General features: G+C 41.2%; 1 protein-coding gene across 9 annotated transcripts in view; it reads right to left on the minus strand.

Moving 5' to 3' along the window:
* SLC23A2 (solute carrier family 23 member 2) overlaps positions 1 to 15,442 on the minus strand; it is a 149,298-nt gene that overhangs the window by 59,592 nt on the left and 74,264 nt on the right. For 5 of the 9 annotated variants that reach the window (XM_060123219.1, XM_060123220.1, XM_060123221.1 and 2 more), the window contains one exon: positions 3,062 to 3,160. In XM_060123219.1, coding sequence (XP_059979202.1) covers positions 3,062 to 3,160 — 99 coding nt within the window. Of the gene's footprint in view, positions 1 to 1,734; positions 1,851 to 3,061; positions 3,161 to 7,378; positions 7,446 to 9,707; positions 9,783 to 11,118; positions 11,219 to 15,442 lie in introns of those variants that run through there. The other 4 variants (XM_060123218.1, XM_060123224.1, XM_060123223.1 and 1 more) reach the window with 4 other exon arrangements.

Consider the following 15,442-nt stretch of genomic DNA (forward strand, 5'->3'; position numbering starts at 1 on the left):
AAAGGACAGTATCTTCAATAAGTGGTGCTGGGAAAACTGGACAGGTACATGTAAAAGTATGAGATTAGATCACTCCCTAACACCATACACAAAAATAAGCTCAAAATGGATTAAAGACCTAAATGTAAGGCCAGAAACTATCAAACTCTTAGAGGAAAACATAGGCAGAACACTCTATGACATAAATCACAGCAAGATCCTTTCTGACCCACCTCCTAGAGTAATGAAAATAAAAACAAAAATAAACAAATGGGACCTAATGAAACTTCAAAGCTTTTGCACAGCAAAGGAAACCATAAACAAGACCAAAAGACAACCCTCAGAATGGGAGAAAATATTTGCAAATGAAGCAACTGACAAAGGATTAATCTCCAAAATTTACAAGCAGCTCATGCAGCTCAATAACAAAAAAACAAACAACCCAGTCCAAAAATGGCCAGAAGACCTAAATAGACATTCCTCCAAAGAAGATATACAGACTGCCAACAAACACATGAAAGAATGCTCAACATCATTAATCACTAGAGAAATGCAAATCAAAACTACAATGAGATATCATCTCACACCAGTCAGAATGGCCATCATCAAAAAATCTAGAAACAATAAATGCTGGAGAGGGTGTGGAGAAAAAGGAACCTCTTGCACTGCTGGTGGGAATGTGAATTGGTTCAGCCACTATGGAGAACAGTATGGAGGTTCCTTAAAAAACTACAAATAGAACTACCATATGACCCAGCAATCCCACTACTGGGCATATACCCTGAGAAAACCAAAATTCAAAAAGAGTCATGTACCAAAATGTTCATTGCAGCTCTGTTTACAATAGCCTGGAGATGGAAACAACCTAAGTGCCCATCATCGGATGAATGGATAAAGAAGATGTGGCACATATATACAATGGAATACTACTCAGCCATAAAAAGAAACGAAACTGAGCTATTTGTAATGAGGTGGATAGACCTAGAGTCTGTCATACAGAGTGAAGTAAGTCAGAAAGACAAAGACAAATACCGTATGCTAACACATATATATGGAATTTAAGAAAAAAAAATGTCATGAAGAACCTAGGGGTAAGACAGGAATAAAGATGCAGACCTACTGGAGAACGGACTTGAAGATATGGGGAGGGGGAAGGGTCAGCTGTGACAGGGCGAGAGAGAGTCAGGGACATATACACACTAACAAACATAGTAAGGTAGATAGCTAGTGGGAAGCAGCCGCATGGCACAGGGATATTGGCTCAGTGCTTTGTGACAGCCTGGAGGGGTGGGATAGGGAGGGTGGGAGGGAGGAAGACGCAAGAGGGAAGAGATATGGGAACATATATGTATGTATAACTGATTCACTTTGTTATAAAGCAGAAACTAACACACCATTGTAAAGCAATTATACCCCAATAAAGATGTTAAAAAAAAAAAAAAGACAGCCATCACAGTATAAACTACATATATACAAAGGAATATTACTCAGCCATAAAAAGGAATGAAATTGGGTCATTTGTAGAGACATGGATGGACCTAGAGACTGTCATACAGAGTGAAGCAAGTCAGAAAGAGAAAAACAAATATCGTATATTAAAAGATAGCCATCAACTCCCGGATAATGAACATCAAAACTCATGACAGCCTACAGCCTGGAAATTCTGGTGACTCTCTGATTAAGGCCCAAATAACTGAGGATTGGATGCAGCCCAACAAGTCTGTAAAAACAGAAGCACTTTGCTATAAGATGTACCTCTTGGATGTTGAGACCCAAGCCAGACAGGCAGTGGGCCCCTCCCAGATCCTGCCCTGTGGAATGAGTCTCTGCTGCAGACCACAGCCACAACCATGGCTGCTCCAATCTGTGCTCTGAGGAGCAACTTGGAAACCAATACTGCAGGAATTTCAACATCTCAGCATGAATCTAGCTTCCACAAAACTTAGAATAGCTTGACCAAATAACAGCCATATTGGTCAAGACAGCCAAAAATGAAATTTCCATCTCCCAAACTGGAAAAGAAAGAAAAAGAAAGAGGGAGAAAGAGAAAAAGAAAGAAATCACAGACACAAAAAATTTGATTATTTAAGAATTTCAATATAATTTCTTTTGTTCTTTATCATTTTCATGATTACACTGTAAACTTACTGCACTAATACCCAAGCTGGGTATTATAATTGTATATATCAACTTCCTAGTGGTCTGTTACTAGAATACACAGTATATACTGTTTACAGTGCAGTACAGTGGTTCTAGAATATAATGCATCATTATATAAGTTGATGATAGTAAAAATAAAATCTGTTTTAAAAGTCTGTCAAGTGAAACTCAAATGAAATTGAGAAGTCTTAGGGCTGCAATGCAGTCTGGAAATGCCATGTTATCATACTTTTCATATGTGTTAAGCACAGTGGCAGATACAAAGAGAAAAAGAAATCAAGCCATGTGGACCCTCTCCAGGCAGCTCTCTCCTGGCCTCTATGAACATGGTCACACATTCTACGGTCACACAGACTGACCTGTCAAGCAGAGGGGATGAGGTGGAAAAAAAGATTCTCCCACTTCAGCATGATTTTCAAAGATCTTTGTCCAAGGCACTTTCACAGTCTACATAACCTATCTACTGGTGTCTCCTATTTACTGTACACATGGTATGTACCAGGCACAATGCTAATAACTTTATACATATTATTTCATTTAATACAACAATTTTAAGACAGATGCTAATATTTTTATACCCATTTTAGAGATGAGGCAACTAAGGCCCGGAAAGCTTTAGACCCCCTCAGGGTCTGAGTCATATTAGCACCCAGACCTAACGCTTCCCTCTGGCATCCTGGCTGAGGTTTTAAAAATATCTAGATAAAGACCTCTACATGGTTCTCACTTTAATGTTGCCATTAAAACAATTAAAAATTAGTAACTTCTATTCCTCATCACTCCTTCTATTTCCATTGTAAAGAGAACCCCCACACACACACTCAGGAGGGTAGAGACAAAACTCCAGATGGATATCTGCCTCCTTGTAGGGGATCTGGGACAGCAGTGGTGGGTGAGTGGCTGGGGCTGATGCAAGGAGTACCTTTTCTGCGATGCCATTTTCTGTCGTGTATATTGCCATGAGCTCGGTGTCTTCATTGTCCTGTTCACCGCTGGATGTGGCACCTCCATTGATCACCACCTGAAGGGAAACACTTCATTTAGAGGCTTTTTTCACCCTATACGCTCTGTTGTATGAAAACATTTTGCCCCAAAGAAAAAAACTGCATTTTCACTTATCAGGTTAGCCAAGTTTTAAGTTTTCTTAAATGAAACTCCTGACAAGTGCGCTGCACCAGTGATCACACGTGTTTTTGATGGAGAAACGTACCATGTTTTCTACAGAGTGAGGCTGCATGAATGGGGGTCAGCTGAAGGAGACCAGAAATGCAACACCCAAAGGAACTACAAGGAGTAGGACCCTCAACAGCCTCCAGGGACAAGGGAGGCTTGGCTGAGAGGACAAAGCTGCAGTTTCTGAGCGGGTGAAAGGCATTCTGAGCTGCCTTGGTTGAGATCCCTTCCCAGGTAACGCCTGATAACAACTTACTTCTATGTCCCTACAGGGAAGAAATGTGCCAGTTAGAGCAATTCACGCACTGCTGTTACCCTAACTTACTAACTTATATTTCTCACTGCAGTTAAATAAACTAGCCCACTGGTGTGTGCCTTTCTTTGTGGCATTGGAGGGATGTGGATGGGCAGGGGCTGTCTACGCCAACAAAATTGAGTTTCTGGGCCCTAAAGGTATGGACTAGAAATTATCCTAAGAATCAAAAGAAAACACCTGGGCACCCAGCAGGTCACGACCCGTCTTCATGCCTACCCTTGGTGAGATAACGCATAGTCTCCTTAGGTCCTGGCTGACTGCAAGAACCTTAAAATATTTTTAGTCTTTAGCCTAATGATTCCATTTTTAAGAATCTATCTTGAAAAAAATAATACTGAATGTAATTATATGTATGAATAACAACACATTTTTTAAATACAGAGGAAAAAAGAAAAACCACACAAAGTTTAAATTCTGGTGTTATAAAATACACTAAGGAGAAGTAAAAGATGAGTGATGGTGTAAGAGAAAACACGGTGCAACACGTAACAATGATTGGTATTAGTAATTCAAAAAGAACACCTGCAAATCCGTAATACAAATAACCCAAAGGATAGGAGTCTATGATCCACAGGGGAAAAAAAAATTAGAATATCCAATGAGACACAAAAAAAAGCTGTTCAACCTTACGTAAAATTATAGAAGTGACAAAATATAATTTCATTTTTTAACATAAATTAGGGGGAAATTTTAAAAGACGAATCTGGTGTTGACCAGGGTGTAGGGAGATTATGTTCTTGGTGGAATGACCTTTGTGGTGGGGAACTTAGCACTGGGATTCGAAACAGGCATTTTCTTGGAGCCAGCAATTACACTCAGGGAAACTTATCCTCCAGAAATATCTATGCAATATCTATGTTCAAGGTTGATGACTGCAGCATTATTTACAATGCTGAACACTTAGAAAACTTTAAATGTTTATCAAAAAGACAGACGTTGTTAAATTATCATATATCCATTTCAAGAATAATATTCAGTCATTTTTTTTTTTAAGTTTTTAATTTTTTGGCCCTGCCACATGGCTTGCAGGTTCCCTGACCAGGGATCAAATCTGGACCCACGGCAGTGAAAGTGCCGACTCCTAACCACTGGACCACCAGGGAATTCCCAATATTCAGCCATTTAAAAGAATAAAACTGGGCTTCCCTGTTGGCGCAGTGGTTAAGAATCCTCCTGCCAATGCAGGGGACACGGGTTCAATCCCTCACATGTTGCAGAGCAACTAAGCCCGTGAGCCACAACTACTGAAGCCCGTGCGCCTACAGCCCGTGCTCTGCAACGAGAGAAGGCACCGCAATGAGAAGCCCGGGCACCACAATGAAGAGTAGCCCCCACTCTCCTCAACTAGAGAAAGCCTGCGCGCAGCAACGAAGACCCAACACAGCCAAAAAATAATAAATTTTTTTAAAAAAGGGCACTTTACGTAGATTGACTCATTTAATGAAAAAAGTTTTTTTAAAAGAATAAAACTGGACTTCCCTGGTGGCGCAGTGGTTGGGCCTGCTGATGCAGGGGACACAGGTTTGTGCCCCGGTCCGGGAAGATCCCACATGCCGCGGAGCGGCTGGGCCCGTGAGCCATGGCCGCTGAGCCTGCGCATCCGGAGCCTGTGCTCCACAACGGGAGAGGCTACAACAGTGAGAGGCCCGCGTACCGCAAAAAAATAAAGGAATAAAACTGATGTACTGACAAGGAAACAAGTCCAAGAAATACTGTTTTTTTTTAAAAAGCCACAAAACAGTAAGCCTAGAATTATCCCAATTATGCTAAATAAAATAAAATTTTAATATCCTATCTGTCCAAATGTTTGGTTAAGGATCCAGAAAAGTCACAAACTACTATGTAGGTTGCCCTAGGTGCAAGGAGTAATGATGGGTAGCTTTCATTTTTCATTACCAACCCTTCTTTAGCATTTGGATCTTTTATAATCAGTATATTCGTGTGTTATTTGATACTGCTTTTTAAAATGGCTAATAAAAAGATGTACACCAGGGACTTCCATGGTGGTCCAATGGGTAAGACTCCATGCTCCCAATGCAGTGGGCCCGTGTTCGATCCCTGGTCAGGGAACTAGATTCTGCATGCATGTCACAACTAAGAGTTCACATGCCACAACTAAGATCCCGAGTGCTACAACTAAGACTTGGCACAGATTAGATAGATAGAGTGATATTAAAAAAAAAAAAAAAAAAAGGTGTACACCAGTATACCAAAACAGTAACAGTGATTGCCTTTAAGCAGTGGGGCCATTTTCACCCTCTTTTTCCCTTTATATATTTTGATAATTTTCTCTAATGAGGACAATTTATTTTTATAACAGGGAAGAAATTAAAAAGACTAAAGATTCAAGCAGCATGGCTTGGACTAACTAAGGCAGTCCAGAGAGATTTCAATCCACCTATTTTTGCACTTGAGGAAATCAGGTCAGAGAACATTTTAATTTCTTATTCAAGGTCATATAGATTATATAACCCAAGTCTAAGGCTAGTTTTAAAGTATTCCAAAAATCTCAATTAAGTAGTACATAATTCTTACAGGATAAAATATTTTTATTTCAAATAAAGAGTTGCTTTTAAAACTCTAAGTCATGCTATAGCTTTTTACACAGCCGACTGAATTTGTGGCATTTGTTTGCCTATAAAACTAGCTGCCAGCAGGATACATGCTCCAAACCAAGTTCAAGTCCACAACATAAAACTCTAACTCACTATTACAACCATGCTCCAAGTCATATCACAGCAGCACTCAACCCACTTAGAAGCCAAGAGGTACACACACTCAGGATGAACCGTCTTCAAACAACATTTAATTACTTAGTCATCCGAAAAACCCAGGCCTGATTTAAAGTCCTATCCCAGCTAAAACTAACCATCTACATTCATCAATGGTTGCCGCAGAGAGCAAAATTGCTTCATGGGTATGGGGTTTTCTTTTGGGGTGATGAAAATGTTTTGGAACTAGGCAGAGGTGATGGTTGCACAATACTGTGATTGTGTTAAATGTCACTGAATTGTTCCCTTTTAAATTATTAACTTTGTTGTGTGAATTTCACCTCAATATTTTTTTTTTAATCTGTATATGTGTCACCAAAGAGTAGATTCCGGCAACTCTCACTCCTCCCCTGACTTACTGCAATCTCGCACACACACAATTAAATAAATAGGTACTATAAAATGAGATGGTCCCCAGACTAGGAAAAGGCTCACATATTCATTCAACAAACACTGTTTGAGAATCTACTCTGCCCAGGCAATGAGGATGCAGTCCTGACACGCCCCAGGAACGGGTGTCAGGTTACAGAATTGTGACTGAACAAAGGATGCAGCAGGGAGTCATGATGTGGTGCCCAGGACAGGTGTGCCATGATCCAGTGTGCCACATCTGGCTTTGGATGACATGCTGACTACAGCGGGAGAGTGGAAGGGTGGGGTGAAGTAAAGGGGATGATGACGGGAACAGAGGCGGGCAGACCCTTTATGAGGCAACTGCCAGACAAGAAGGGACAGTGGCCTGAGCCAAGGTTTTAACAGTGCTCTGGGAAAGGTAGTCTGGTTCAAGAGAGAGCTAGGACATGGCCTTAATACTGCCTGGGGACTGCCCAGACAGGAGCCGTAGCACCACAGCACTGCAGCTTTGCAGGGCGAGTGCAGGGGGAGACACCACCACAGTACGATAGGCAACATCCCAGGCCTGGACTGGATTTTGCGGGCAGAGGGGTAAAGCATCTGGGCTGCTGTCCAGTTCACTCACCCAGGTGGCCGGTGGATGGAGGTGCTGGTCCCAAAGAGATTTGTGTAGGGAGAGACAGAGTGACAAACTGGTACAACAGAAGTTTGTAAGTCAATTCAAAATATGTTTGATCCACAGAAATCACCCCGTAAAGAAGCTTACGTTCCCAGGCCAGTATGCGAAGTTTATTCAACTGTAAATATTATTGACCTACGATTTCTAACATATTTCCATAGGTAAAGCGATCCCTGGGGACCTCAGAGCCCACCTTCCCTGGAAGTCTCATGCTCCAGAGCTGAGCCACTGCCTCTCTCCAAGCCATCCTCACCCCTAAGAGAGGAAAATGCGCCCCTTCTTCCCAGGCCCCTGCTCCATCAGCGCTCCAACTGAGAATGGGAACAAACCTAGAAGGTAGGAGATTCTGGAGCAAATGGGAGATGAAACAGGTTTTCACTCAAGGGAAAGGGGAATTCAGCACCAGGGGGAAGCCAAGGCTAGAGAAGAAAGGGACCACTGACCTGCTATGTCTCCTGTGTCTATGTGCAGGGAGTGACTAAACATCACTGAAAGTAAAACACTAGTTGTTTCACTAATATTTTCCCTTTGGCATATTAAATTAGCCACTCTAATGGTCCATTTTCTTAAAAACATGAAATTTAATTTAAAAAATCAGATCAGTTCTTCAGGAAAGGCATAGAGTTTTGTTTTGTTTTCTTTAAGAGAAAAAGATTAAAATGTTGCTGATACTATGAAAGCTCCATATTTTTGAACCTCTAAATATTATTTCAACTGGGAAATAAAACATGTCTTAGAAAGCTTTCTAAACTTAATAAAAATAGATTTTCTTTTGTGTTATTAATAGCATCACAGATAACAGAGGGAAATCTTTCATCTCAGGGAACTGATCATGTTTTTCTTTAAAATATATATATATATATCAGCAGATTATTTTAACATTTTTCGGGAACCATGTCCTTTCTCCCCCCAGAACTATTTGAAATCAAACTTGTGGCTTTAAATTTTTTTTGCCTAAACTAATATTATACAATCACTCAATCAGTTTAGGAAAGCAGGTTCTCTCTGCCTAAATTTTTCCAGTTGGTTTTGTCTCCAACAAAAAAAGGCTATGCTGCCTTTGGTGGGGGTATGTGTCTACTGCTCAGTAAATATGTCTTTCTTGCTTATGTGTTTTATTTCCACTAAGACAATAACGTTAAAGTATTTGTTTCTGAACAGTAATCCTGAGACGGTCAAATTGTATAGGAAGCAGGAGTGACAGGAGTGATAGCCCAGGAGTCCCACACTGAGCATCATTATGACAGCAATGCCAATTTAAGCTGACAGCTGGATGAGCCTGTGTTACTCATATAGAAGGTAAAGGATGTAGGTACCAGGGAAACCCAGCACCTCTGATCAGAACGTTCAGAGCTCAATTTATCACCTATTGCAGATCTGGCAAAATTTACCCACCACTGACTGTCATGTGTCTGGTAGTCAAGTGAGCCATTTTCTACTAAAACAATCATTTTCAGAGTAGTAATAAAGGTCCCCAAAGTAAGTGCTTTCTATTCTTTTAATAAAAAGGTGGGAATTCCCTAGCAGTGCAGTGGTTAAGACTTGACGGTCTCACTGCCTGGGCCTTGGGTTCGATCCCTGGTTGGGAAACTAAGATCCCACAAGCAATGTGGTATGGAGGTAACACACCTTATTCTTACCCCCCTACACACACCATTATTTCCTCTGATATGTGTATCTATACTACAATTAAAATGTGTTTTAAATAAAGATGATATCAAGACTACTGTTTCACAGCCTTTAACCCAAGCCTCCTTTTAATGAACATAAAAATCTCCCACCTACCTTCAAATTATTTGAAACTTCAAGATTAACTGCCATGAAAAATAAATCAAAGTGAGTATAATACAACATATGCTAAACCTCCAGAGCTTGTCAATCTTAGGTTATGACACCCCAAAAGATCTAGCTGGTAGATCTAATTTAATGCTACTGACCCTAAAGTTGGCAGAGGCAGCAAAGCCCCTAATCTTATTTCCACTGCTTCTTCAAATACAGCAGCTCCCTGTGACACACCCAGTGGCTACGTGCAAGCAAAACCATCAGAAGCAACCAATACTGCAGCCAAAAGCCCAGCTAACCCTACAAAGCACAGCCTCCTTCCCTTGCACTGCCCCAGCCCAGCCCAGGTCTTAGGGTAGCTCTGAATTTCTTCAGCCTTCTCCAGAAAGCTCCTGGGGCCACAGCAGCCAGAGAATCCCTCAGGGTTCCAGGTTGTGTCCCACCTGCCCCCCCAGTATGACTTGTCCTTCAAGAGGAGCAGAAGGTACCTCACCTCTCTCTAAAGCCAGCCCCTACCCCAAAGGGCTGGATGGGTTGATGTGCCATCACTGGCTCGTACTGCGAACATTGTCTGTGCTCCTCCTGCTCCCACACACATCTCACAGCCGCAGTGACGGTGAAAGCTAATGTTGCTGGGCATAGATTCATGCCGAGCACTGGGCTGGGCACTTCACCAGATATCTTCCCTTCAAGGCAATGTTTGCAAGAGCTTAACTAGGTATGTCCCTTGGACCACCCCCACCCCCACCCCATCCTCAGACTGACTCCAGTAAAAATCCCAAGGGCACCCAGCAGGTTACGGCACACCACCCAAAAGAGGGCCATTGTCTTCCATTCTTTCCAGGCACTAACACTTTATAGATAACAAAGCTAAATTCTCTGACATGCAAATATGTAAGGGCTACAAACCAGCAAGAAAAAGGTGAACATTCCAACAGGAAAATAAGGAAATATAAATGGCTCCTGAATATTTGAAAAGATGTTCAACTTCACTCATGAGATGCAAATTAAAACTAAACTTTTCATCTATTAAACTGGCCAAAGGCCCAGTCTGACCCACATTCCACTGGCAAGCCTACAGGAAAACAGGCACTCACCCTGCAAATGGAGATGAAATGACCTCAACAGAGGTCACTTAGCTGTACCCCTCAAATTACCAAGGCACACACCCTCTGCCTCAACAATCCCACTCTTAGAAATTTATCCTTCTATCACATCTGAGTGAACTGTCATGTGCATGGTTATTCACTGAAGTGCAAATTGTAATAACAAAATATTAGAAACAATCTAGATGCCTATCTAGAAAGTTAAATAAATTACGATACATCCATACCACAGAATGCTCTGGAGTTACCAAAAGAATGAGTGCGCTTTATATTCTGATGTAGGTACATACAGAACATCATCCATGATATATAAGTGGCTAAAGCAAGAGCAGAGCTATAGACATAGATGTTTAGATGCACACACGTGTGTAAAAGGGGATCTGCTTACATATTCACAAACTATTTCTTGAAAGGTAGTGTGTAGGGAGAATTGGTGCATGCAAGACCAAGCAAGGGGCTTTTCACTCAATACCCTTTGAACTCTTAAATTTTGAATTATATAAATATATTACCTAATGTTTAAAAAATAAATACTAATTTAAAACTAGAACTTCCTTTCAGGACCAATTAAAATTATGGTACATCTTCTAAGATAAATACCATGTTGTTGCTAATGAGGACGAGGCAAATCCATTTGAACTTTTTGGGAAAGAGGTCCAGGGCACCTTGTTAATAAACTCAGTAAAGCTGGTTACAGACAGTCTGCGAAAGTACCAGCCCATTTGCGCATACACACTCGATGACAGAATTACACACCCTGCTTCCCAACCATGTATTAATATGGAAACTTTTCCTGACCCTCACCACCGGTTCCAACATGAGAGCAGGACTCCTTCCATCTGGACTTCTTTCTTTCCTGGTTTCTATGAATATGGCCACAAGGATGAGCCTTCAAAAGGAGATGGAATGGAGCAAAGAAGATTCTCCCCCATCTTAGTGCGACTTCCAATGTTTTGGTCGAAAAACTCTGTCAAAGTATTTTGACATTTTAGCTAAACTAACCACTAGTTTCTCCTTATTCTCTTATTTATTGCACATTTCACAAATGCCAGGTACCATGTTAATAAGTTTACATATATTTTCTCATTTTATCCCTGTGACAACTCTGAGACAACTCTGAGATGCTATTTGCATTCCCATTTTAGAAAACTAGATACCTAGAGAAGTTAAGTAATTCCCTCGGGGTCTGAGTCACATTTGCAATGCAGACCTTACTCCAGACCTCAAGCTCTTTCCTTCAGGATTCTGGCTGAGGCTTTAAATAAAATCTAGATAATCACTCTACAGGTGCCCACCCTCCCTTGGTCCACATACTTGTGCAGGCCTTTGAAGAAGCCTATCAGAGAAGGATTGTTTCCCAAAGCCAGTTAACATTTGTAAAAGAGTCAATGGCTTGAGTCCCCCTTCTGATCCTCCCATCTGCCTGGGTTCTGTGGTTTAAGAGGCACAGCAGAAGTGGAGAAGAGGAGTGGAACAAACATGTATTCACTGCATACTGTGTATATGATCTGATGCTGCTATGTGTAATCTCATTTACTTTTCAAACATCCCAGGTGGCTGTGGCTTCAAGGATGAGTGAACGCACGGTTTCTCACGGGTATCAAGGGGTAAACTGAGACTTACAGTTAAGGCCCCAAAGCCACATCTTTCCACACACCAAGCTGCTCCTCCATAGATGGAACCAAATGTGATCTCCCCCTCCTACCCTGGGGCTATTGGTTGACGGCAGGCATAGCTCTGGCCAGCAGTGCTACAGTTTCTCCCTCCAACTGCTATGTGATCCAGGCATTTTCTCTGCAACTGTAACTTCTAATAGCCCTGTGTGCCACTCTGACAGCTGAGCTATTTTGGATCATCACTATAGCTCAACAGAGATAAAAGGGGAGGGGTGAAGAAGAGAGACATTCACAAAAAATATAAATGGCCAGGAACATGGGGGAAAAGTTTTCCACCTATTAAAATTCAAAACTAAAACAATTAGATTTCACTTATCGACTTGTTGATTTTTAAATCTAACATCTAGCATTGGCCTGTGTGCACAGTGGTGGGGTAGGGGGGTGGGTGGGGTTCTCTCACATAGCTGCTAAGAGTATAAACTGCTACAATAAGGTTAACATACACTAGTCTGTCATTTATAATAGCAAAGAATTAGAAACAACCCAAGGTCCCAACGAAGTTATAAGTAAGGTCCACGATTTGCTATCATGTCACCACTACAAATTATGTATTTCAATGACACTGATAAGCCAGGATATAATATGAAGTTAAAGGGCTTTATAAAGCAGATTGTATCTATGTGTTTGTGTGTGTGTGTGTGTGTGTGTGTGTGTGTGTGTGTGTGTGTGTGTGTGTGAGAGAGAGAGAGAGAGAGAGAGAGAGAGAATTTTACAGAATACCCAAATATTTGTTTCAAGTCTCTGGAAAGAAGTACACCAAAATATTAGCATGTTGTTTTTCTGGCTGATGGGACTTTAACTGATTTGGTTTCTTCCTCATTACACTGTTTTATGTTTTCAAAATTTTCTGCAGTGAACATATTTTTTTTCTAAATGAGTTAATTTATACAAATAACAAAACTGACAGAAAATAAACATATACAAGCTAGAAAAAAGGTACAGTGAAAGAACACGTTGGTTTTTTTACTACTTCCATTTCATTCTGACAACAAGCCTGGTGAGAAATACAGATACTTTAAAACATGTAAAATGTAAAAGGGGGAGGGGGAATGACCAGGTAATTACTACCATGCAACTTCCCACAACCTATTTTCCTCCTCAACTACTTTATTAAATCCTAACAGGAAATAAGCTTTTTCTCCAACAGAATTTTGGGCTTAGATTGTGGTAAAGAAATCAATCTGAACTATCTTACCTCTAATCATTACAGCTCAGGAGACTGCCTACCTAGCTTGGGTGAATACAGGTAATGAAGGAATGGAGAATTCAAAGCTGGGGGTGTTCAGCAGGTGTAAACACCTAGAAGAAAAAGAACTCTTAACTAGTCTAGGAAATGCAAAAGACAGGCAGGAATGACAATGAGGGGTGGGAAAGGAAACAGACTAGGAGGCAGGGAGGCTGTCCTGGTGATCCTGGCAAGAAATAATGAGGACCCAAAGAAAGCAGTGGCAGCAGGGATGGTGCTGATGGTGGCCTTATAGGGTAGGGAAGATAGGAAGCTTAGGCTACTATGTCTGTTGCATTCTCCTCACGTCTGGTATAGCTTGGAGCACAAAGCAAGCATTGAATAAGAGCAGATGGGACAAGATGTCCTTCAAGGCCCAAATTCTATGGATCTGGCCTCACACAACACAAGTAAGAGATAATCAGCCAAAATGCCAATCAACTTTGTAAACCTGCTCTAGGAGGTGACTAGAGCAACTCTTATTTTAAGATAGTTCATGCCAAACTGTATGTGTCCCAATTAATAGATGGGCATTTTGTATTACTAACATCTCTGATTTCATTTAAAACTACCAAAACTCCATTCAAATGAAAAGCTGCAATATAAGAAACTATCTGAAACTCAAAACCAGAGCAGAAAAATTAAGTTTTAAAATATCAAAAACTCTAGAAGGAAGGAAGAGGTAAGGAAAAGAATCTCTTAACATACATAAAACCTTCATTTGCATCCTATCTTTTCAGTATTTTTATTTTAAAGCATATATTGGCATATCCCCTTTCTAAAATAAAAAATTTTTCCCACACATACATTTTTAAATAGAAAAGCCTGCTCATTTTGGCTGTTAAATTTTGACCTATCAACATTCCCTCCCCTAAATCATGGCCATTATGCAGTAGATTCAAACTCTTATCTTACAGAAAGAGGGGAATTAAACCAATTCTCTGGGCAGGCTCCAGGAAATATATTCTCTCTTCATCCTCTTCTTAGAACGACACAATCTCAATCCCAATTTCTAATTATTATTACAAAAAAAGAACATTTTCTAAAACAACTATTATTATCATCCAACTAAAACTTTCAATTTTAAGATCTAACAACTCTGAACTCTCTATTTAGGAAATGTACAAGAAGGAACTCCACAGCACCTGGTATTAAAGTCATATGAACAAGGACATGTTCCAGGCTTCCTTATTCACTCTTTTTAAAAGGACTATTTACACCAAAAAAAAATCTTGTGCCTTTTTTTCACTGCTGAGAATGAGCATGTTCAAATCTGCCATTACAGAGTCAGGGGCCCAGGGGAATCAAAGATGAGGTCATCAAGAGGACGTGACCACCAGCTGACCCTAGAGCTGGACCTGGGCAATTGGAGGCTCCCCACCCCCATCCTTGGAATGTACATTCTGCCCACTTCCCAGAGTGCGAGCTGTTCCAAGGACACAGCTTTGAGAGAGCACATCCAACAGGGGCCATCTGGATGGGATACATGACTGAACCCTGTTGAGGCCTCTGTATAAACTTTAAGATTCTGGAGGGGAGGTGTGGAGATCCACTCCTCTTGAGGCCACCCAAGAAAAAAGCCTTGCATGTAAGTTCCCTTGCTTGTTAAACCTGCCACCTACCAATCTGGAGTGTCTGCCTCTTTCTTTGGTCTCTCCCTGTCCTGCATGTTTCTGAACTAACACCATTATATGGTTTCTTCACCCACCCCTCCCCATGTCTGCCAAAGTCACTTCTCTTACAAGAAGAAAAGACAAGAGAAGTGAAGGGAAAGAAAGGGAAGAAAGGAGAGGGAAGGAAAGGAGAGGAAGTAGAGGGACATGACAGGAAAAAGTAAAGGAAGGAGAGGACCATCTGTCTCCCTGGCTTCATCCTTACGTGGGCACAGCTCTGAGATGCTCACCACCCCCTATAGCACACCCATCCAGCCACTGCCCTGGGGTCTTAGATCTCTTCCAGGAGGACGTCTCACCTCTTCTTTATAAAGCTGTTGGCCACCCCTCCCCCACCTTGGTGCCACCCAAACCTCTCCCTCCTGGGTTATTTGTTCTTCATATACTTTCTTATGCCTGGACCAGGCCTCTTTCTCTGACTTCCTTCCAATTTGGCACAAGTGTAAATTTACAGGAAGAAGAAAACCCACCTGTAGTAATACAAAATGGGGGAGGGAGGGGAACCAATTGTTTTCTGATCAAGTCCATAACCATCCAATGCAAAAATA

Source organism: Lagenorhynchus albirostris, chromosome 15 (genome assembly GCF_949774975.1).
Source record: "Lagenorhynchus albirostris chromosome 15, mLagAlb1.1, whole genome shotgun sequence".
Classification (NCBI taxonomy): domain Eukaryota; kingdom Metazoa; phylum Chordata; class Mammalia; order Artiodactyla; family Delphinidae; genus Lagenorhynchus; species Lagenorhynchus albirostris.